The following is a 25,385-nucleotide window of genomic DNA, read 5'->3' as shown; positions in this document are numbered from 1 at the left end:
GACAAGTCAAATGGATGTGACTCCTCCATCTAAGAATCAATACAGTTAAATGAAATGAACACCGAACCAAACTACAGTATTCTCTGCGCTTGCGCAGCTAGATATTCGGTGGGCGGCGAGTTTGAAGGCAAGGATGTAATTTGTGCAGGTGAGGAGAGGCGCTTCCCTTTCTGGATCGGAATCAGAGGGCGGCACGGAAATGACGCACAGAGCGCGGACGCTTATTCCCGCGACGGGCGGCAGGTCGCGCCTACCCGAGCGCGGGGAGAGGAGGGGAGGGGAGGGGAGGAGGGAAGAAGGAGAGGTGGAGTGAAGTCTCTTGTCCCGCGCAGTGGCTGCTGGGTGCACCCACACTCCGCCCCCCCCTCTCAGCTCTCTCCGCCCTTCCCGCCCCTTTCTCCTCCTTCCCAATCCGGTTCCCCCCCACCCCCACCCCCGTTCCGGCCTGTTCCGTCCGTGGCGTGACTCGGCACGTCGAGCGCGGTGAGGAGAATCTGTCGCGGCGTCAGCGCGTCTCCGTCCCCGCTTCCCCGGGGCGTCCTCCCTCCTTGGTCCGGAAGCCGGTGGTGCCGTGGCCTCGGCTCCCTGCAGGCCCCTCCCGCGACCATGGTGGGAGTAAAGGTGGTCGGGACCGACCCGGATTTCCAGCCGGAGCTGAGCGGCGCGGGCTCCAGACTCGCCGTGGTCAAGTTCACCATGAGAGGGTGAGGCCCCGGCCCCGGCCCGGGCCCGGCTCCCGGGCTTTAGGCCTCCCGCTAGGCCTCAGCCCGCCGCCCCGGGGCCCTTAACCTCTCCTGGGAGCTACGACTCTCTGCTCGGCCCTGACCGGGTCCCCGTGCTTCCCGGCTCTAAGCCGACTGTCACCCGGGGCTTCCCGCGCCCGAAGCCGCCTTCTTCAGGCGGGCCCGGGCTTCCTCTCGCTCCCTTTCCCCTGACCGCGAGTAGTCGCGGAATGCCTCACGGGCGGGACAGGTCCACAGGCCCTTAACCTTCTCCGTTTGGGTCCGGTCTTCTTTCCCAGGGCTCTCTAAAACTTTTTTAAAAAAATATGTTTTGACAACTTAATATAATTGCTTAACTTTGTAATGTTTAGAACATCTCGGGAAGGGTTTTATAGACTTTATAAACTAAGAAGAGTCCATGACCCACGCAAAATTCAAGGTATCTGAGAGTTTGCTCGATGATATGTTTTACTTATCGACCTTTTTTGAAACGTCCTGGGAAAGCGTTCATAGACATCACTAAAATCTCCAGAGTCCAAGACACGAACAACAACAAAAGATTCAGGCCACTTAAAAGCATCCTTGATGGCATGTTTTATTTATTGTCCTTACTAGCATGTGAGATTTGCCATAAGTTTTGCCAAGTTCTGTGTATGTATGTCCTTTTGCTTATTGTAAAGACAGCATATATAGTATTGATCTTTTCTAGGCTCTTAAATATTCCTAGATTTCGAATATCTGTTCGAAAGGGATAGTTGCCTAGAAATGTAAACTAGTGGTGTAATTGTTTCATAGCAAACCCCAAGACAGTAAGATTTTTAGTTCTTATTACATAAGATTAAAATTCTAACCTAGGGTATCCATTTTTCCAAGAAGACTGAATTTTTTCATATCCCGTCGCTAAAACAATTAGGAATGGGGCCTTTAAGAAGGAAACTTTTTTGGGAACAAGAATATTACTTTAAAAATTTATTGGTTTTCAATCTCATGTCAGTTATTCTCTGAAATGTTTAGTGAAGATTTAGTGACATGAGTATTCTAAATGGACTGAATAAACCTTTTACCATCAGTTGAAAGAGAGGATTTTTAGCAAAACTGACTGAAGTAAAACTTTATATTAAATTTCATTTAATTCTGTTAACAGGAAATAGATTTCTAATGGTAGAGAGTCTTAGAGGGGGACAGTTTTTGAAAGTAGGGGATAAGTTGAAGTAGAAATTTCTGCCCCCTACAGCCTGGTGATGGAACTGGCAGCAAACTATAAATTGAAAGTTGAGTTTGCTGAGGTGGAATTTTATCCTTAAAGTATTAATAAAGTGGGCTTGAATTTCATACACATTATTTGCAGGACTCTATCAGTAACCACACTATGTGGTAATTGAGTTTAACAGTAACATACTTCATCAGGTTTCTTAAAGTATTCCATAAAACTGAAATTCCAGGGCATAGTACCTACATATTTACAAGAACTGATTTTCATAAATTTTGGCTGAAACAGAAGTGACAGGGTTTTTGTTTTTTTTTTTTATTTGTTTGTTTCATAGGAATACTAAATTCCCAGTTAGTGAGGAGAATATAGTGGAAAGTACTTGACTCTAGAGGCAAAGGTTCAAATTTCTTTTATTGTTAGACCTTGGGGAATTCATTTAATTTCCCTGATTATCAGTTTCCTAGTCTCTAAAATGGGAGAGTTGGACCCCGTGGTCTCCAAATAGAGGTAATAACTTCTGAGGTCTGTGGACTTTAAAAAAAAATTTCCACAACTATTTAAATATAATTGGTTTTATTTGTAAATCATGCATTTTACTTTATGGGGGGTCCATAGCCTTCATCAGACTGCCAGAAGAGGGTCCATAGCCTTCATCAGACTGCCAGAAGAGGGGTTTATGACACAAAAAAAGGTTAAGATACCTGCTGTAAATGCATGATTCTCCATTTTTGTTCAGTAAGGGGAAAGGGAAATGTTAGATGTTTAGGAAATTATTTTTGATTACAGACAAAAATTTTTCTACATAGGGAATTTTTTTTAATAGAAAATTTGTGCCATAAAGTTTTGAAATGCATCCAGTAGAAAAAAAAAGTATTTTGAGGGAAGAAGCTTTATTAAAAAATCTGTATCCTAAGCCTTATTGCTTTTGCCTATAGACAATTAAAGTTGTTTAAATTGAATATTGTATATATTGACCAGTGAATTCAATAGCATTACATTATTAAGTGTCCTTTACTAGCTTGTTTACTTTGGCACATTGAATAATTTGGATTTTTTCTGTAAACTCAAAGACAAGTTTGATAAATTAATTTAGAAATATTTAAGTTCAAAAATCTACTTAGTAGGAAATCCTTAATATTCATAAACTTCATTGTGATAATTGCTTAAATACTTTTAATATAGAATCACAAAATCTCAAATTTGGAGGTTCCATTTATATCCAAATAGTGTTAAGTATTAGTTTTGCCTTATGTAGACATCTGCCTCTCTGCAGTTTTCATTTATTCTTACTGATGTCCTGTAGGGTCAAGCAGAAAAAACTCAGCTCAATGATTCAGTTTTCATTTATTAATGTTTAATCTGAGGTAAGAGGAAACAATCTCTGCCTTCAGGGATCTTACATTTCACAGATACAGGAAAAAAAAAAGTCCAGTATTTGCAAAAATCTTTGGAGGTGGAATGAAGGAGAACACAAAATAATGGGGAGGATCAGGAAAGATGGAAATGTCCTTTAAACTGAACCTTGAAGGGATTCTGAAAGGTGGAGATGGGAGAGAGCATTCCAGGTCAGGACCATTCTACAGTAAAAGTTCAAACAGAGACTCAATCGAGGCAGCAGGTAGAATGTGTTTGAGGGCATCATGAAAATAGGGAAGTCAAACTCAAGGCTGAGGGCCCAAAGTACTCCCAAGTACAGCTAGAACCTTATTAAAATGTAATGGGAAATGTTTGACAAAAGAAAAATACAACATATTGTTAACTTACAGGTTTCTAAGTCAGCAAGGATCCCTGAAATCCCTTTCTATTTGAGTTTGACATTACTGATAACAGATAGTTCTTGTTGGAAAACTTCTTGCCTTTGGTTGAATATTCACTAGTCTATATAATTGAAGGTCCCGCATCACTACATTCAAATCAAGAAGTAATTATTAAGTACCAGACAGAGCTAGGTGTTGGGGATTATAAATTCAAAGAATAACCTTGTATCTAAAAAAGCTCATATTCTAGCATAAAATAAATACAAGGTAGTTGTTAGGGAGTCGAGGGCATTAATATTAGAGGAATCAAAAAGGATTCATGTAGATAGTGGTCTTTGAGCTTCATCTTTAAAGAAGAAGGGTTTCGCTGAGGCACAGATTGAGAGTAATGCATGTCAGGTATAAGAGAGTCAATACAAGGGCATGGAGATAGAAGATACAGTTTATATATGATGAACAGAGGAATCAGTTTGGTTGGAGAGAGACAACTATGATGAGATTGGAAAGATAGGTAGTGACCAAATTGTGAAGCACCTTAAATTAGGGTACAAGTAACATGGACAGAGTTAAATTTAAGGAAAGTCACTTTGGCAGAGACCAGTTAGGAGACTATTACAAAAGCACAGGTTAGTACAGGATGGGAATGTGAACTAAGATAATAGCTGAGTAGAGAAAGTATCTGAATTAAGAAGTGAAGTAGATATAGTTTAAGCAAAATTTGTCAACTGTATTAAGAAGTTAAGTCTTTTCAGTTATGACCGACTTTCTGTTGGGGTTTTCTTGGCAAAGATACTGGAGTAATTTGCCATTTCCTTCTCCAGCTTATTTTACAGAAGAACAACTAAGGCAAAAACAGGGTTAAGTAACTGGTGTCTGAGACTAGGTTTGAACTCAGGTTCTCTTTACTTCAGACCAGGCACCCTATCTACTTTGCCACTTAGCTGTCCCCATTGGATAAGAGGGTGAGGAATCAAAGATAGCAGAGTCTTGAAGAATGATGATACTCTCTTTAGACAAAGGAAAATGTAGAGAAGTTTGTGTTAGGGAGGACAGCCGTGATATAAACAATCACTCTCCAGTCTAAAGTTTCTTGCCTAAATCTTTATAATCTTTCACCTGTAGTCTTTTTGATAGTGCAGTTTGTGTCCATGTGATTCCAGAAATGGGGAGTAGTTATCAATTTTAATAAGTCTTTGGAGGTCCTTTGTCATACTCTAGAAAAAATGCTCTGGGAAAATAGCAGGCCTTATTATTTTCAAAGTGGCAAAAAAATTGCCTTGGAACCTTTAGCAAGGACTTAACCTTTATCTCTTCGGTCTGGTAGATTTTTCACCTAGCAGTGCTTATATATCTATGTCATCATTTCTTTGGAAGACAAGCATGTTTCCTCATCTCTGCATAGAATCTTATCTTTTGATTAGCTTTTAAGTGTTCACTGCTCTATCTCCTTTTTTTCTTTTTGGTCTTAAAGAGTCTTTAAATCTTCTGAAAGAGATTGGTTCCCCACTCTGTCTTTATATCCTTGATTTTACATCAAATTACTTCTGCTCCTCTTCCCTTCCCTTTTCTAATAAAATGTTTGTAATGTGTTACTTTTGTTTCTTTGTTTCTTTCTTTTTAAAAAAAAATATTTTAAGATTTCCTATCCTTCATAGTTCAGATTTGGAGCTTTAGTTTGGGTAAGAAAGATTAGACAGATACAGTTGCTTCCTATCCCTACTCATATTCTTGTTTCTTAAGGGGCACTTTCAGTCATCTTGTTTCTGCAGTCTAGGAAAGTTGAAAGGAGAAAAAAAAAAAAGAATCAGAAAGGACAGGGAATAAATGTAGACTTAATTTTCCTACTTATCCTTGTTAGGATAATTCCCTGTTTTGTTTTTTAATTTAATTCTCTTACTGGACAAAAGAAAATTAAGCACCAGAAATTTTTGATAAGAGAAACTTTTGGTGGTGATATTGCCAGTTCAAAGCATGAAAAAGTTGGTATTTCTATGAGGATGTGTGTATATGCAAAATACTTTAATTCCTTCCTTGTCACCAACATTTTGTTAGGAGTGATTAGAATTTGATTTCATTTCTGGAGTATGATGTTTTGTATAAATGAAAATCTAATTAAAATGTAATGTGGGTCCTATTTGAATATAGTAATAGTTATTAGAGCATTCCAAGTTTATGTTTTTGATAGTTTTTGGTGAGCTTAATTGAATATGGTAGTTAATTCTACTAAAAGATATTTTGTTTTTATGCATAATTTTTTTCAATTAACAAAAATCCATTTTTCCTCTTTACTCCCATATCCCATTAGAAAAAGAAAACAAGTTCCCACATTGTCCGTGTCTGAAAAATTTCTCAATCTGTACCCTGAATCCATAATTTTTTTTTTTAGCTTTTTATTTACCAGATATATTCATAGGTAATTTTACAGCATTGACAATTGCCAAACCTTTGTTCCAATTTTTCCCCTCCTTCCCCCCATCCTCTTCCCCCTGATGGCAGGTTGACCAATACATATTAAATATGTTAAAGTATAAATTAAATACAATATATGTTTACATATCCAAACAGTTATTTTGCTGTACAAAAATGAGTTTGAAGTAGTGTACAATTAGCCTGTGAAGGAAATCAAAAATGCAGGCAGACAAAAATAGAGGGATTGGGAATTCTATGTAAGTGGTTCATAGTCATCTCCCAGAGTTCTTTCGCTGGGTGTAGCTGGTTCAGTTCATTACTGCTCTGTTGGAACTGATTTGGTTCATCTCATTATTGAAAATGGCCACATCCATCAGAATTGATCATCATATAGTATTATTGTTGAAATACAATGATCTCCTGGTCTGCTCATTACACTCAGCAGCAGTTCATGTAACTCTTACAGGCCTTTCTGAAATCATACTGTTGGTCATTTCTTAGAGAACAATAATATTCCATAATATTCATATACCACAATTTATTCAGCCATTCTCCAGTTGATGGGCATCCACTCAGTTTCCAGTTTCTGGCCACTACAAAGAGAGCTGCCACAAACACTCTTGCACATACAGGTCCATTTCCCTTCTTTAAGATCTCTTTGGGATATAAGCCCAGTAGTAACACAGCTGGGTCAAAGAGTATGCACAGTTTGATAACTTTTTGAGCGTAGTTCCAAATTGTTCTCCAGAATGGCTGGATGTATTCACAATTCCACCAACAATGTATCAGTGTCCCTGTTTTCCCATATCCCCTCCAACATTGTGCATTATCTTTCCCTGTTATTCTAGCTAATCTGACAGGTGTGTAGTAGTATCTCAGAGTTGTCTTAATTTGCATTTCTCTGATTAATAATGACTTGGAGCATCTTTTCATATGGCTAGAAATAGTTTCAATTTCTTCATCTGAGAATTGTTTGTTCATATCCTTTGCTGGTCCTGCTCATTTCACTCACCATCAGTTCATGTAAGTTTCTCCAGGTCTTTCTGAAATCATCCTGTTGGTCATTTCTTAGAGAACAATAATATTCCATAATATTCATATACCACAATTTATTCAGCCATTCTCCATTTCTTCTAACACTGGTGTTTCATTTTATTCATATATTTAGGTTTAAAAATTACTATTTTTAAAATTTAAGCTAAATTAACAGAAAATTTTAGCTTTCAGGACTTTCAAGCGGGATAGTTTCTTGACTATAGTTTTCTGTTCTGTAAAATGAGTGATCCTTATTAGAGGAATCAAAGAGAGGAAGATAAAGTTTTAGAACCTTATCAGCTTATAGACTGTGTAAATGTAAACTAATATCATCCCTATGGTTTTGGGATACTGATAAACTATTTCCTTTCCCTTTTTTTTTGGAATTGGATCTGTGATTGCATTTATACTGAGAACTCCCACTGAATTATCTTCTTCCCAGCTATAGTCTTACCTACACTGAAAGATTAAGGGCTTGTCTAGTGTTAGTGCTGGGTTTTGAGCTCAGCTGCTTATTCTCTGTTATCTTGGGCAAAGCCACTGCCAGGTCTCTTTCTAGACTTCAAGAGTCCTCTGGCACTGTGGTTAGTTTCATTAATCAGAGTTCTTAATCAGGTCTTTCTGATTCAGGCCTAGCTTTCTATACAACCTCTTTCCATTTATCTCTGTCTCTTTGTCTCTCTGTCCCTGCCTTTCTGTCTCTGTTTCTCTCTGTTCTCCATTTCTCTTGTTATCTCTCAGTTTCTCACCATATCTTTCTTTGTCTCTCTCTATTTCTCTGTCTCATACATAAATATACACATTCACAGAGCAGGGTAATTGTGGTAATAATACTTTTTTGTTATTCCTTTTCTTTATGATATTTCATTTGGTATAGAGAGCAGTCTAAACCTCTATTAATGGAGAATATTTGATAATCTGTTAAGTGATAGTGTTAAAGAGTTGTCTGGGATACTAAGAGGTTAAATGGTTTTTTTCAGATTCATAGAGCCATTTGCTATATTTATTGCAGCTGTAGGCAATTTTTAAGATTATATAAGTTCTATAGAAGGTGCTGACTTGTACTGAAATCTTTGTGAAAAAGACCTTTTCCCAGTCCCTGATCTCCTTCCTCCTCTTCTGAGAGTAATTTCCATTTAGTTTGTACCTTGTATGTACATAGTTATTTACATGCTGTCTGTCCTATTAAGAATATGAACTTCCTGGGACCATTTTTTTTTTTTTTATTTTTAATTTTAGCTTTTTATTTACAAGACATATACATAGGTAATTTTTCAGCAGTGACCCTTGTAAAACCTTCGGTTCCATTTTTTCCCCTCCTTCGCCCCCACACCCTCTCCTACATGGCAGATAGACTAATACATGTTAAATATGTTAAAGTATATGTTAAATAAAATATATGTATACAAATTTGTACAGTTATCTTGCTACACAAGAAAAATTGGATTTAGAAATAAGATAGAAATAACCTGAGAAGGAAAACAAAAATGCAAGTGGACAGTGACAGGAGTGGAAATGCTATGTTGTTGGGACCATGTTTTTTTTCCCTTGTTGGGAATCAGTTGGTAAATGGTCTAAAAGAAATGAACACACAATTTTCAAGGGAAGATACTCAAGCTGTGTATAGTCATATGAAATATGTTCCAAATCACTATTAATTAAAAAATGATAAATTAAAGCAATTCTCATAAGTTTTACCTCATACTCATCAGTTAGAAAGATGACATTTAAAAAAATGATATGTGTTGGAAGAATTGTAGGAAAACAGGAATACCAATGCATTATTATTGGATCTGTATATAGGTATAACTATTCTGAAAGACAACTTGGAATTATACAGAGAAGTTACTAAATAACTGTGTGTCTTTTGACCCAGCTATATCACTGCTATTAAAGAAAGAAGAAAAGGATCTTACAATCATTGAGGAATGGTGTATTGGTATATGAATGTGAGAGAACATAACAAATAAGGAAATTGATGATTTCAAAAAGAGATAGAAAGATTTAAAGGAAATGTTGCAGAGAACAGTAGAACCAAAAGAACAATTTATACTCTAATATGAGAATATAAAAAAAAAAATTGAAGACTTTATTAACTGATGAATGAAATGAACAGAATTAGAAGTTAATATTATAACCATTTCGATAACAGCTGTGAAGATAACTTTGAAAGCTGTAAGAATTGTAGTCAGTACAATAACCATTTATGATTCCAGAGGACTGATGACAAACTGCAAAATGAGACATTTTGTATATAGACAGTAAGGGAATATGTTTTGCTTGACTATACGTATTTATAAGAAGTATATTATTTGGTGTATTTTTCCCCCAATAGGATGGGAGAGGTAAGAGAGATGGGGATGGGATGGGAAAAGAGGGAGAGAAGGAGACAGAGATACACATATAGAGAAATAGATCCCTATAACTTTTTACTTTATCTTTTTATAATCTTTTTTACTTTATCTTTTTATAATCTTTTACACACAAGGGGTGGTGTGCTTCAGATGTGAAATGTATGTACTTTCAGATGAGGTTACTGTAATTAGTTGTACTTAACTGTTTCACTTTGTTTCAGGAAACCTCTCAGGAAGTAAGAGTAATCTATAAATAAATGTGTGTAATGTAAAAACAAAACATCAATATAACAGAAAACAAATAAGCTTGAAGAATTTATGTAATGTGTCCTAGGTTATATAGTAAGTTAAGAAGCTAAAATTTGAACCTAGGTCTTCACTCTTCCAGGGCTTGTTTTAGTTAACTAGCGTAGGTTTATAAAGGAAGTCTTCTTGGGGCAGCTAGATGGTGCAGTGGATAAAGCACCAGCCTTGAATTCAGGAGGACCCGAGTCCAAATCTGGTCTCAGACACTTAACACTTCCTAGCTGTGTGACCCTGGGCAAGTCACTTAACCCCAGTCTCAGAAAAAAAAAAAGGAAGCCTTGCTTTAGGACCAATAATTTAGTCTTGTCTGCCTTTTGTAGTAAATAAACTACTTTTGACTCCTTTTAAAAACAGTTTTAAATTCAATTTTATTTTCATTTTCAAAATTTCTTCCATTTCTCACTTCCATCCACCCATTGAGAAAGCAAGGAAGACAAAAATTATTACAAATATGCAAGCAAACACATTCACTCATTGGCTAGGTCAAAAAAAAAAAAAAAGCTTCAGCCCACACTGGATCCATCATCTCTATCTAGACTTCAGGAGTCCTCTGTGGTTAGTTTCATTAATCAGAGTTCCTAAGCTTTCAAAGTTTGTTCTTACTATTTTGTTATTGTACAAATTGTTCTTCTGATTCTCCTTAGTTTACTTTGTATCAATTCATATATGTCTCCAAATTTTTCTAATACATTGAGTGGAATGATTTATTCTACCCTTATTTTACTCCTATAAGTATTAATCAGTTTAGTGTGATTCCATTGGGGTAAGTGATTAGAGTGAAATGCTTATCTATTAATAGGTATTTAGTCAATCCAATCAACTATATACTAGTATTGTATTTATATAAATTAATACATATTTTGAGGTAAGAAAGATAATTAGCCCCTAACATTAAACTACAAGCTATATATGTTCACTGTTCAAGAACCTGTTATAAAAATTCCAAGATTCATTTGCCTAACCACAAGAATGCTGATTAGGGGCCTTTATCCTCTTTTACTTTATCTTTTGGACCATGCCCATTGTGGATGGGATGTCATGATAATGATATGGAAAATCCCCTAGTTTATTTTTGTACCTCTCATATACCATTAGGAGGGACCCATCTTATGACGGCTTAGTTGCCCAGCCTGTGAGCACTCTGCAGATGCACCATTTCTGGCCTCCTGATGGGTCAAAATCAAGATTTGTCAATAAGTTTTTGCCTCTTCTATGCTTTTGGGTATGAGGCACTATAAAACTAAGAGCCTAGGGAATAAGGACATCTCAGATTCTAAAGTCTACTTCATTAGAGGGGATCAGGGACTCTTTATTAAAGTGATATTGGCTCACTTTTATTAGAAATTGGAAATTTTGAACCCTATACCATTCTCTTCATAATTTCTTATTTGCAGCATAGTATCATTAAATATATAATCTTGGTTTATCCATGATTTTGTTTATGTTCTCTTGAATAGATCTGGTTGCGGCTCATCCAGAAATTTTTATTTGTACCTTCTTATCCATGTTATTTGTTCCTTTTATGAAAGACCTGGCTATTAGACTCTGGAGGACTTCTACATCTAGGTATAAGGTTCATCTTTCCATTGCTTTCCTTGATTCTGGTACATAAACGATTATCCAATATATTTTTGTTGCCAAATCACCAGAAAGAAGGTAGTTTTAAAATAAATTTTGCTTATTTGTACATAAAATTATATGTATTAAAGCTAAATATTCAGAATGAATAATGAAAAATTGTAATATTTGGGCTAGTTCTCTGGAGGGCCTCAGGATCAGTCAGTCAGTATCAGTTAAAGTCCTTGGTCTTTAGGAGGAGAAGTGAAGGAGACAGGCAAGTCTGGAGTTTGGAGCCTGAAGTCTTCCCTGCTAAGTATGCTTTGGCCGAGAGGCTCTGACTTTCTCCCTCTGCCCACCAATCCTTCCCTAAGATTATCTCACCACAACACATTCAGCAGGCACCAATCATGAGGAGAGCTGGCACATTACCATATCATCATATGTTTATAGAACCATTATCTCACATTGAGTAAGTACTTAGCCTTAAGTACTCTGTTGTAGATTCAAGTACACCTTTTCAGAGTTGCAGTCCTCTATAATCTTTCCAGCCCTCTACAAAAAATAATATGCAAGCATCTAAATTAGAATTAACTTCACTTTACAATTGTGAGGGTAAATCATTTTGTTGCAAAAGAAGGTTTAGTACAAAACTTCACCATGGGAAAAAGGAGAAAAAGGATGTAGTCCTAACTAATACTTTTTGTCCATTTTGTAACAAACAAATCATGTAAATTCTCTGGTCCTCCTACTTTGAAATGAAGGGCTTAAATTTGTTTATAGCTACACTTCTTGCCATCACAGGATTTCTGACTTGTCAAGTAGGAGAATATTGACTAAATCACTTGGGACTAGGAAATGCAGTTTTGGAATTAAAATATATCTACAATCATAGTGTTTTAAATTCGGAAGTGACTTTGATAATCTAGTCCAATGTTCATTTTGCAAGTGAAGAAAAAATTGGAGAGATTAAAAGACTTGCTTCCAAAAGTCACAGTGGGTATTTAAAGAATGTAAATACTCTTATTTCTTAATTCTTACCATCAATCAAGTAAAGTGACTGGTTATATTGGACAGTTAAGAAATAAGAGTATTTACAGACTGAGACTTATTAAAGATCTTAGCTTGAAAAGCCCAAGATCTTCCATTGTATTGGGGCTATCTCTAATTGTCTTGATCTATATCTTGCCCCTGGATCCAGATAGTTCTAAACCAGAAAGTGAGGCTGGTGACTTTGCAAAGCCTTTCCTCACTTCACTCTAATTCACTTGCATGTTATGGCATTACCTCCTTGATGTCATGATTCACTTTGAGAATGAAGGACAATGCCTTCAACTATTTTAATAGCCATAAAACTAGCATCTTTTTGGTGGTGTTTAGTTGTTTGAATCATGTCCAATTCTTCTTGACCCCATTTAGTGTTTTCTTGGCAAAAATACTTGAGTGATTTTGCCGTTCACTTCTCCATCTCATTTTGTAAAAGGAGAAATTGAGGCAAATAGTTTTAGTGACTCTAGATCTGGCATGCTATCCACTATGCCACCTGGTTATCCAGCATCTAGTTATTCTTTTATTTAGTTCATTCTTTACAAAGTTAACAGAAGAATATATGCAAATGTAATCATATTTTTTCTTTGCTTAAGAAGCTTTTTTTTTTACTCCCAATTGCCTCTTATAAAAATACACCCTTTATTTTTAAAACATTTATTGAGTATTTTATTTTTCTCTAACTACATGTAAAAACAATTTTTAACACTTATTTTTAAAACTTTTGAGTTCCAAGTTCCTTTCCTTCATCCCCACTGTTCCAACCTCTTCCCATGCCCCTCCACCCCTATTGAGGCGGCAAGCAATTCTCCATATTGGCCATGTTGTGAAAGAAAACAATTTTAAAAAAATGAAAATAAAGTAAAAAATGTGAAATATAAAGTAAAATAAATGAAAATAAATGTAAAATAAAGTTAAAAAGAAAACATGCTTTATTCTCTAGTCATATAACATCAATTTTTTGGAGATGGATAGCATTTTTTTTTTTATCATAAATTCTTCAGAGTTGTCTTGGATCATTGTATTGCTGAGAATAGCTCATTTATAGCTGATCATTTTACAATATTGTTGATACTTTACACATAGTATTTTTTGCTTGACATTAGCTCATCTTAGTCTTTCCAAGTTTTACTGAGAGCATCTTGCTTATCATTTCTTATAGTATTTATTCACTTTTTCTATCCTATTAGCCAGTCAATAGGAATGATGTAGTAATCTCAGAATTGTTTCAATTTACATCTTTCCAGTCAGTAGGGATGTAGCGCACTAGCTAACTTTGAGTACTTCACCTAAAAACTGTTCATTTATTTTGATCATTTGTCAATTTGGGAATGGTTCTTATCTTTATAAGTTTGAGTTGATTCTCCATATATTTGAGAAAGGAGTCTTCTGATAAGAGAAATTCCTTCAAAATTTTTTTCACTGTTATGATTGCTAAATGTATTTCCCTCCATCATACTTCCTCTCTCTCATTGTAATTGTCTCCTTTTACCATGTCCCTCAAAATTGTTTTTCTTCTGACTTCCCCCTTCCCCAATCTGCTCTTCCTTCTATTACTCACCCGTTCTCTGACCTTCCCTTTCTACTTTCGTGTAGGAGTAAAATAGATTTCTTTACCCAATTGAGTGCTTATTTTATTGAGTCTGAACCAATTCTGATGAGAATAAGATTCATTCACTTTCTTCTACCATCCCAGCTTTCTCTCCATTGTAAAGCTTTATTCATATCTTTTTTAAAAATTTGAGATAATTTTTTGTCATCCCTTCATAGTCAACTCAGATTTGTGTTCTGTCTATTTGTACTGCTAATTGCTGAGATAGCTTTTGAGTTATAAGTGTCATCTTCTCATGTAAGAATGTAAAGTTTTACTTTGTCTCTTATGACTTCCCTTTCCTATTTACCTTTTTATGCTTCTCTTGAGTCTTGTATTTATTTGAAAAATCAAATTTTCTATTCAGCTCTGGTCTTTTCATCAACAATGCTTTAAAATCCTTGTTGAATGTTAGTTTTTTCCCTTGGAGGATTATTTTCAGTTTTTTAGTTATTTGCTAGTTATAATCCTAACTCTTTTGCTCTCTGGAATATCATGTTCTAAACTCTGAGGTAGAAGCTGCTAAATCTTGTGTTGTCCTAAATGCTCCATGATACTTGAATTGTTTCTTGCTGGATGCTTGCAATATTTTCTCCTTAACCTGAGATCTCTGAGTATTTTCATTTTGAGATCTCTTTCAGAAGGTAATTCTTTAAGTGTGTGTGTATATATACATATATATATTTATAAATATATATATTTTAATAAATATTATATTATATATTAAATATTATATAAATATTATATATATATATATATATTTTTTTTTTTTTTTTACTCTGGTTCTAGATTATCAGGGCAATTTTCCTTGATAATTTATTGAAAGATGGTGTCTAAGCTCTTTTTTTGATCATGGCTTTGAGATAGTCCAGCAATTTTTGAATTATCTGTCCTGGATCTATTTTCCTAAACTTTAGAAATTTTGTGCAATTGTTTTCAGAGATACTTCTAGGGACCTGTAAACTTTTAGTTCTTCCAAGGTCATATGATCCAAATAAAAGTGTGTTTACAATTCCCCTGGCTCGAGGTTCTGGTCTGTGAGTGACTATAAGCACTCTTTTGTGCCTTGAAACTTTGAGAGGGTCTCTATTCTGATGCATGTTAACTCCCACTGCTCACCTCAACGAGGGTCAACTGATATCTTACCTTCCCCAGGTCTTCACACTTCTTTGGCTCCAATTATCTCAATTAGAGAGCTACCTCTTTAGAGGTTCCCCCACAGAACACCCAAGTCACTCTGAGTATTCGGCTACAGGTCTTTATTCTAACACTTTACATAATGGCATTCCCTGACATTCCCTCTAGCTTTCCTTCTGGAGTTCCCATTGTTCTTCCTTGGAGTTCCCTCCCCTGCCTTCTGTAACTCCCTTTTTATAGTCCCCAGGTCACATGACTGAGAGTGCATGAGTTTGAGCATGATCAGCAAGAGCAAGGAGGCTTTTCCTCCTTAATGTGGTTTACTCAATACCTTCAATGGCCTGTTTATCAGGCTCAGGCAGAATAAGCCTCTATGTGCCTCTTACTTTCTGCCCTTGAGATCTGTCTCTGACTCTAACAGCTGCATGTGCAAGCTCTGATGTGCCCCTTCTTGCTCTGGACTGTAATCCAAATCTCGTTATGGGCAAAAGCAACAGAGTCCTGTCTCCTGTGTCAGTGAAGAGATTCCTGTAATCTTTTGTTCAGTTGTTTGTGGGCCTAGGGTTTCAGAAGTGGCTGCTGCTGATTTAAGTAGCTTTCAAGGCCTTTTCCTGGTTTGTCTGCTGTGGATCATGCTCTACTCTCACCCAGGTGCAATATAGCTTTTCCGCCAACCTTCTAAGTTGGCTTTGGCTGGAAAATTATTTCTTCCCATACTTTGTGGAATCTACTCCTTTAAGAATTGTTTCATGGGGGCAGCTAGGTGGCGCAGTGGATAGAGCACCAGCCCTAAATTCAGGAGGACCCAAGTTCAAATCTGGTCTCAGACACTTAACACTTCCTAGCTGTGTGACCCTGGGCAAGTCACTTAACCCCAGCCTCAGGGGAAAAAAAAAAAAAAGAATTGTTTCATGACATTACTTAGAGGACTCTAGGAGAAGAACTCAAGTGAGTTGCTGTCTTATCTCCACCAACTTGGCTCTGCCCTAAATACAAGTTCTTTAGGTATTATTTAAAGCCTTTTATGGTTTTGTTTTTGCAGTTCTAACTTTCAGATTTAATCACTTTATTCCTCTTAAAGAAATTTCAGCCAAAATAGACTACTAGCTATTCCTAGTTTTGCCTTAATGTATTCAAGTTGTTTCTTATGCCTAGAATGTATTTCTCTTTTATCTCCATTAAGTAAAATATTTTCCATCGTTTGAGGTTCAGCTTGGGTAATATCTCTTCCTTTATGAAAAAATCTTGTATTATGAATCTCTCCTTCTCTAAACCCCCATCCTCATTTTTAAGAGTTTGTTCCTGCCTCAACTTTTTCTAGAGTATTAGACTCGCTCCTTTCTGTTTTATCTACTTGTATTTTTCTGTGCATCTTTTGTGTGTCTCCTATTAGATTGTAAACTACTTGATGTTGAATTTTGCCCTTTTTTCTTTCTTGTTTTCTTGGTGTCCAGCATGGTGCCTTACAACTTGTAAATAAATGTTTATTATAAGTTTTTTAGATTGAGTTGTCTTGGAGTGATCAGGGAAAGCATAATGTATATACCATTATAATTAAGCTTTGAAGAGTTATTTGGAGAGGTGAAAAATCTAAATTTGAGATAATAGCATTATTTAATTTAATTAGCCAGATTTTTTGTTGTTAAGTCATTTTAGTCATGTCTGACTCTTTGTGACCTCATTTGTTGTTTTCTTGGCAAAATTGCTAGAGTGGTTTGCCATTTCCTTTTCTAGCTCGTTTTATAGATGAATTGAGGAAAACAGGATTAAATGATTTGCCCAGGGTCACCCAATTAGTAAGTATTGAGGCCTGATTTAAACTCAGGAAGATGAGTCTTTCTGACTGAAGGTCCAGCACTCTACTAGAGACAGAAATTTGCAAGGTATACTGAATTATTATTATTGGTGATAATAACCAAAATACCTTCCATTTTTTAGTTTTTCTTTTGTAGGTAGATTTAAATTAATCAATAAACATTATTTTCTCAAAATTTAGCACAGTATTAGCAAATTGAATGCTGGTTGACTAGTCATGTATAGCTATTATATGTTATATAATATGTATATATATATATATATATATATAGTTGCATTATACATAATTATATAACATAATAGTTGTATTTCAGAATTAATGTCAACATCTGTAAGTTAGAAATTTAACATGCAAAAGTTGAAAATTTAGTTTAGATTTTGTTAGAATTTTGGAATAATGAGATCTAACAAAAATCATTAAAATGGATAGAGGATAAGTTAAAATTTCATAGATTTTAGAATTCACAAAAATGTTTTCTTCATTGTACCCTTGTAAGTATATGTTTTACTTACATTTTGTGTGTAATAACATTTTACACTAAAATAGCTCTATAAAGTTTGCAAAGTACTTGCATGCTTTCTCATTTGATCCCCTTAGTGAGCTTAGTGATACAGGGATTTTCAAATGAGAAAACAAGATTAGAGAACAATTTGCACATAGCCAGTTACCTGATAAGTGTCAGAAGTAGGAGATTTCATGCTCTCTGACTTTAATTAAAATACTTGGTTCACAGCACCATGTTTCTTTTCACTTTTTACAACTTGAGTAAAAATTGAAGCTTTCATCTTAATTAGCTTAAATTATAAGTTCTTGTCAGATAAATTTTCTTTCTTTTTAAACAGTTGTGGCCCATGTTTACGGATAGCACCAGCTTTTAATGCTCTGAGCAATAAGTATCCACAGGCAGTTTTTTTGGAAGTGGATGTACATCAGTGCCAGGTAAGTAAGAAGTCTGTGGTTCTTTTTAATTTGTTTTATATCCAGCTGTATTCTTATCATCCTTCACCCTCTACTTTTTCATGATACAGCATGCTATTACAGATAGATAGAATTTTAGCTGCTAATATTACATAGTCAAGTACAAAGTCTGTAAATATAGACACATTATTTAAGAAAGTTGTTCTTCATAAGATACAGTCAGAAGTATTAAATTGTCGTACTTTTTTACAGCCTTTCTTCTAAGGATTGTTTTTGAAACTTGTTAGTGATTATTCTTATAATAATTTGAAGAAGAGCAATGATATTTAAAAAACTAAAATATTTTCTGTCAAAACCTGAGGAACATATGTGACCAGATCAGCAGAAATATTAGAAGAATCTCCTGTTAGGATTTTTTATTGAACTAATTACTCTTTTTGGGTATCAGTGAACAAAGACCTGAATATATTGCTTGCTCATTGAATCATCATATACTTGTAGCTAATTAGCTAATCTGAACACTTAATGCTTGTGTGACAAATGAGTTTGTTTTTATAGAACAACATTGAGGGAAAAGTTCTCTCTGAAAATAGTAAAATAAAGTGTTTTGACTTTCTGAAAATTTTTGACACTTAATATTTTATGTCTTAAGAAATAACATTTTTAATAAGCTTAATTCTCAGGTAAAGCTTTTTAAAAAGTAGTTTGTTGGTCAAACCTTTCATTTCAGTTTTACAAATAATATAATGATCCCTTCCTCTTACTTGAGCATATTGCTGTTAGATACCATGAAATCTTAAGGTGACTATTTTTCTAATGCTTCATTTCTTGATGGCTTTCTTGCTACCAAAAGCCCATACTAACTACTGTTATAACTTTTGTTATTATTAAGCTCTTTTCCCTTCTTATCTAGATAGATTACTAAGTTTTATCTGAAGTATGTCACATTAGGTAGTTGACTAACATCTTTAGCTGTAAAATAAAAGATTTTCCTTAAAGAGTTAACAGCATAAAACTAGCAAATAGTCAAAAGAACATGCTTCAGTATTGTAATTGAGCTGTGATTTTATAGGTGTGATTGCTTTGACTTAACAATGTGGATCACAACAAATTTACACTCTTTAAGAAATCATTCTTATTTGACATATGTTCACATACTTGTGTAAATCATTCTTTATATTGGGACACTTTCTCTAGCTCTATAAATATCATTTGAGTGTTAAGGTAATATATAGTCTTTTTACCTTCTATCAGTGCCTAAAATATAGGTATGCTTTTAACCTTGTTTGAAGAGATAGCAGCAGAAGGGTTATGGAAAGCACTTTATTTTGGCTTCTCCTAGGAACAAGCCTCATAGGTAACATTTAGTTCAGAATTGTCTATTGAGATAAGGACATTTAATTGAATTCTAATCTGTTGTATACATGTTTTTAGTTCTTGGTAATTAAGCTTTTTTGCACTTATAAAGAAGGTAATATGAATACTGAATTTTTTTAGGATTTCTTTTAATTCATAACACTGTCTAACTTGTGAATTCTAGGGAACAGCTGCCACCAACAATATATCAGCAACACCCACATTTCTCTTTTTTCGAAACAAAGTGCGAATCGACCAGTATCAAGGAGCAGATGCTGTGGGATTAGAAGAAAAAATTAAGCAACACTTAGAAAACGACCCTGGAAACAATGAAGACACGGATATACCCAAAGGCTATGTATGTAGTTATGAAAAAAATCATACTTTTATAATAGTTCACAGTAGAAATGCATAGTTTGTTTAAAATTGTGATTTAAAGTACTAAACTATTCATGCTTAGAGACTTTTAAATCTTCACCTGTTTTTGTTTTTTATTGATTATTTTGAAGGTAAATTTATTAAGAGAATATTGACTTCATATTTTTTAATGAAATAACTTTCTTGCTGAGTTGCTGGATTTTCTATAATTTGTTTTTACTTTTAAGTATTGTTTTAATAGACATTTTTTTTTAACACTTGTTTTATGCATATTTTTTCATGATAAGTGAAGAAATGTGTTTTGGAAAGTAAATGTTCCCACATCTTGACAGTTGTGTAAAATAACTTGTAAATTTTAATGTGCAACCATTACATACTGAAGTACTTGTACTGCTATTTTCTTTTGGAAAATTTCTCTCCTTTTAAATATCTTCCCTTTTCTTTTTGGCATATCATTTAAGAAAAAAGAGAATCTAGTTGCCTTTAGTTATAGATCTAATTGGTAGGACAAAGGAGTTGATCAACACATTAGTTATAAGTTCTTTTAGGTATTATATAAAACCTGACATGTTAGCTAATCTGTACAAGTGCTAGGTGGCTAAAGGTTCCTCAAAGTCTGACAGAATTTAAAAATGAAAATAAATTAAAGCACATAGCTTGTACATCATCTTTACTTAATTCCCCTCACTCGTCAAGGAAGTAAATAGTAGTTTTCTCTTAATCCATTTATTGAAAGGTGTGCTTATGGATTCTGAACTGCATTAATTTTAATGATTTGAATTGCTCTATTTAGTATTAATTTTTTTCTTTGCTTTTGTCACAAATTGCATCCTATATCAATTAAAATATTAATTTAAAACTAATAATTACAGTTAGGTTAATACTTACTAAGCAAAAAATGTTCATAGTAAAGATTTTTGGTTGTTTTAAAATACATTAATGATGAATATATTCTTCCTTATAATTAAAATTTGTTTAAATTAAAATGTATAGTATTTTATACAGTTGTATGATATCTGGCTTGAAATGCATGGTATTTTATGTCAGGGTTGTGACACCTTTTGGAAAATTTTGGAAAGCATTTTAATTGTAAACTGTTGTTTACATCTTTTATTTCTCTTCCTTTATTACTAAGGGTGTTTGCATGAAAAAGTCTTATGAGCTCCACAGTCCTGCTGCTTAGCCACAGGGATACTTCCTTACAGATCAGCTAATTGTGATATCAGTGTTTTGACTTCAGGTAGGAAATAAGCAGGAAAAAATGAAGTTTAAAGAATTAGAAATTTTATTTTCATGCAAATGTTATGGATAAAATGTGAAAAGCCTTAAAAGTGTTTTCATCTTTTTCCATGAGGTGTCAATACATTCAGAGCTTGAATAATTTGGGCCTGGTAGGATAGCTTAAATACTTGCATCTTGCAACCAAGAACTATCTTTATTCTGCCAGTATAACAAACCTATGAAATGATACTAAGTAAAAATCTGTATGTTAAAAAAATATAAGCATACATGTAGCAAATGCTGAGGATTAATAATATTATTTATTATACTTTATTAATAATTAATAAAGTATCTATTAAGAGGTCCTGGATTCCTAGGAGAGGTGATTTTCATCTCAAATCTTATGATACTTAAAGCTTTCTCCAGAAATAGACTTTATTGTATATTAAGAATTGGCTCCAAATTCTCAAATAAAATTAATTTAAATTTAAAAAAAAAACCTCTGAATACCACTTTTAGAGAAATTGGAGCATTTTGAATTTAACAGAAGGTGATGGGATATCATACCAAAAAAAAAAAAAAAAGAACAAGAAATACTGTCTAGACAAATGTAGTGTATATATCAATTTTTCCCTCCTTACCTCCCCTCCCCCCAAAATGCTTCAGTCTTTGGCAGTATTTAAGACTGCCCTCTCCTCTGCCTGATGCATCAGATTTCTGTTATTTGGAGTTTGAGTGGTTGTTATTCAGTCATTTTTTTACTCATATCTGACTCTTTGCCACCTCATTTAGAGTTTTCTTGGCAAAAATATTGGAGTTGTTTCCTTCTCCAACTCATTTTATTGATGAGGAAACTGAGACAGTGAGGGTTAAGTGACTTGATCAGGATCACAAAACTAAGCAAATTTCTGATATTTTTGAAAATTTGAACTCCTGCTCTGTCCAGTACTTTATAATTAATGAAGTACTTTCTACAGAATAGTCCCTTGAGGGGAGGTAGCACAAGACTGCAGATAAAGAGATGAAGTTTAAGTTGTTCAAGGTCATATAGATAATGAGTAGCACAGAAAGGATTTGAACTGAGTCCTCTGTCTTTTGAGTACAGTCCTCTTGCTTCTATTGTATATGTGCCTTGTCATACTCAAATAGAATCTGATTAACATTGTCTCTGTTGTATTGTATTTTTATTTATCTTGTTAAATATTTCCCAATTACATTTTAATCTGGTTCAGGCAGCAAGAGTTCTATGGCCACATGTAACTCATATGGGAGTTAGTCACCTTTGTTTTATGTCATGCTTCCATTTTGATAGCACTATTAAATGGGACATAATAGTCCTTTTTAAAAATTATTTCTTGTGTCCCTCACTTTTGAAGAACTTTGTGGTTTGATAGGATGATTTAAATTCAGCATGCCTTTGGATTTGTTGCATCCTTTGAGGAATTTTATGTCTAGGTGTATTAGCTTTCCTCTTAAAATAGAAGTTATCTCCATAGTAGATTTAATAGTACTCAAAAGTCAAAAGAGATAATACTAATAGTAGAGATTTATGTTGTTGGTTTTGTTGTGCATCCATACATAAAGTGCTATGTCAAAAATAAAAATTATATGTACTAGACAAATGCTAAATAGATACAACCTGTCCCAGAAGTCTTAGTGCAGCCTTGAGACTTCAAAGCTGCACTAAGACTTCTGGGACATACTGTGTACTTTGACAGCTGTAATAATAACTAAACACATATAAGTGGGAATTTGCTTTAACACCTTCAGAAATGTCATTGTAAGTGAAATTCCCTAGGACAGCTTTTCAGAAAAGGGATTTTATCTTTCTCTGTTAGAAGATTTTTAAAATCCGTCCTTAAATTTTAAGACTTAAATGACAAAAACCCCTAAATTTTAATTAGCAATAAGATATGTACTTATGATATGAATGTTTGCTTCTGTTTTTGGTACTATGGTATATTATACTAAATTATAAGTTTCACAAATATTCTTAAGTGCAATAACATCTTTTGTGTAAATATCACTGTCAACACTTAAAAATTCACAGCTAAATATGGAGTGTATCTAATATTGAAGTGCTGATGAATTTACATGAAGTTTGACTAATATTTTCATTGGTATCTTTACTCACTGTGATTTTATGTATGTATGTAAGTATGCATTTTTTAAAAAGTCATTATCTTGGGATATGAGCTTGAGGCCCATGGTGAATTCTTGGTTCTCTTATTAACCAGTTCTGTAACTTTGGACAAATTGTAAATATTTTTGGAATGATGTAAATCTCTTCCCCAATTTACAAGGATATTTTAGAGGAGTATGTGATAGTTTGTCTAAAAGTGTTTGGGGAAGTTGAATACTTTATAGAAATACAGGAATCCCCTTCTATATATTGGAGGAAATAAATCATTTCTTTAGGTATAGTAACAGCAGATTTCTACTTGCTTTGCAAGTGCTTTCTAGATTTCATTAACCATCTCTTAAAAATATTTTTAACAATATATCATCAGGTAGACCCATATAACAGCTTGTATAAAATATTTGTCTTAATCTTAAATGGATAGCTTTGTCATATACTTTATTCAAAAGGCAGTACTATTTGATGTCTTTATAGCTGTAGGGTTTTTCTTCTTGTCTCCCTTTCCTTCAGTTCTGTCATTGAGTTTATGATTAAAGGAGAGTTCTTTTGAGCCAGTAATAATGAGCACTGTAAGATCTGAATCATAATGCGTTATTTACCTTGCTCTGTTGGAGAGAACATTGTCCTTTCTACTAATTAGTGATTAAAAAAAAAAACAAAACCAAAATTTTTATGTACCTGTTCTTTAGAATAAACATAAACAAAGGCCTTCAATGCTTGCTGCAGATTAAGTACAATTAATAATCCCTCTCTTTAAAAGGAAAAAAAAAAGCCTAATATACTAATGTACTGGGGAAAATGCTTTCTAAATGTTGAGGTTATAGAATTTAATTCTATTGTTATTCATGCCTGGAGACCTAACCCTTAATGAATTATTTTAGTGTAATCTAGAAATTGTTAGAAGAGGCTTAATATGAAATGTTTCTCCTGTAATTATTTTAAGGTGGATGCTTTCTTGAACACTACAATTTCATTGAATTCAGCTTAAGTATACTTGTATAAGAATTATTGTTAGGACATTTATATTAATATAAATAACTATAAACATTATGAGGAAAAATTTTTTAAAACTATTACTTCAAACTCCCCAAATCTACTAAATTCTCATGACTTTCTCTAATGTTCAGCTATATGCAAAGGCTGTCATTTTATTCTGAAAAAAGAAATGAACTTAGCTGAATACTTCTAGTGAAAATTTGTTTTTTAATTCATTTTATCAATAAATATGGTTTTTTCCTATTAGGGAAAATGTTACTACTTTGTCTTGTATTTGACTTATGGATAATTATAAATTTGGAAAAACATTCTTTTTTTATTAAAGTTTTTTATTTTCAACATATATGCATTAAGTTTTCAACATTCACCCCATGCAAAACCTTGTGTTCCAAATTTTTTTCCTCCTTCCCTTACCTCTACCCCCTCCCTTGGACAGCAAGCAATCCACTATATGAAAAACATCATTCTTAGTTTATTATGATTATAGAATCTTATATTGGAAAGAACTAAAGAGATTTAGTCCAACCCACATGTGAACTTCGATCTGTCATATAGAACAAATGATCCTCCAGCAGTAAGGAATTAACCACTCCCTGAGATATTCTATGTCATCTTTGGATAGTTAATTTGTTAGGAAGTTTTTCCTTCTGGAACTGTGATTAAACTTTATTCACTGTTCCTAGTTTTTTTCTTTAGGACCATGCAAAACAAGTATAATCCTTTTTTCTTTCACAAGTCAGGTACTTGAAGAGGTACCAGGTCCACATACAAGCATTATCTTTTTAAAATTCAGTATCTCCAGGTTTTTTAAAAAAAATTTATCATGGCCTTGTTTCTTCGTACATCTGGGTTATCCTTCTTTGGATGTATCCATTTCTTCCAAAAATGTGGCAAACAGAACAGAATAATCTTTCTCTTAATGGAGCTTAGTATCATGCTATTATTTTGGCAAAATGTAATGTTCTGTTTTTCTAGATTGTAAGCAGATTTCTTGGGGAACTTCTGGAAGTAGCTTCCTTTCAGTTCAGTTCCAATAATCACCAAAATGCAGCCAGGCGTGAAAGTCCAGGTCCTATATTGTGTCCTTCAAATCTTGTCTCCTTCACTTGGGGCTTGGCTAGCTTTCTTAGAGGTGTATCTCTCTTTTTGGTTCCCGAGAGCTCTTGTCCGAGTGTCTGCAGCCAGCTTCAGTTCTCCTCCCAATGTTTCCAGCCAGCACCACAGTCGAATCTCGTATCACAGAGTTGACCCATTAGATCTTAGGTCTTTTATGATTTTTTTTAACACTACTTGTACTTTCCATTTCATCTCTCCTTCCACGTCTCCTAGAGAGCCATCCCTTATAAAATAAAGAATAAAGGGGAAAAAAAAATCAGTCTCACATTAAATGTAGTGTTTAATACTCATGGCCCTCCCATCTTTTCAAAGTGGAGGG

At 34.2% G+C, this 25,385-nt stretch overlaps 1 protein-coding gene across 1 annotated transcript in view; it reads left to right on the top strand.

Moving 5' to 3' along the window:
• Positions 1-262: 262 nt before the first annotated feature.
• Positions 263-25,385, top strand: part of TXNL1 (thioredoxin like 1) — a 47,516-nt gene continuing 22,393 nt past the window's right edge. The window contains exons 1-3 of the mRNA XM_074279426.1: positions 263-704; positions 17,784-17,880; positions 19,400-19,573. Of these exons, the coding sequence (XP_074135527.1) occupies positions 607-704; positions 17,784-17,880; positions 19,400-19,573 (369 nt within the window). The 5' untranslated portion in view covers positions 263-606. The remainder of the gene's footprint in view (positions 705-17,783; positions 17,881-19,399; positions 19,574-25,385) is intronic.

This window comes from Sminthopsis crassicaudata, chromosome 1 (assembly GCF_048593235.1).
Source record: "Sminthopsis crassicaudata isolate SCR6 chromosome 1, ASM4859323v1, whole genome shotgun sequence".
Taxonomy (NCBI): Eukaryota; Metazoa; Chordata; class Mammalia; order Dasyuromorphia; family Dasyuridae; genus Sminthopsis; species Sminthopsis crassicaudata.
Note: the sequence above shows the minus strand (reverse complement) of the source record. Positions and strands in the feature narration are given on the sequence as shown.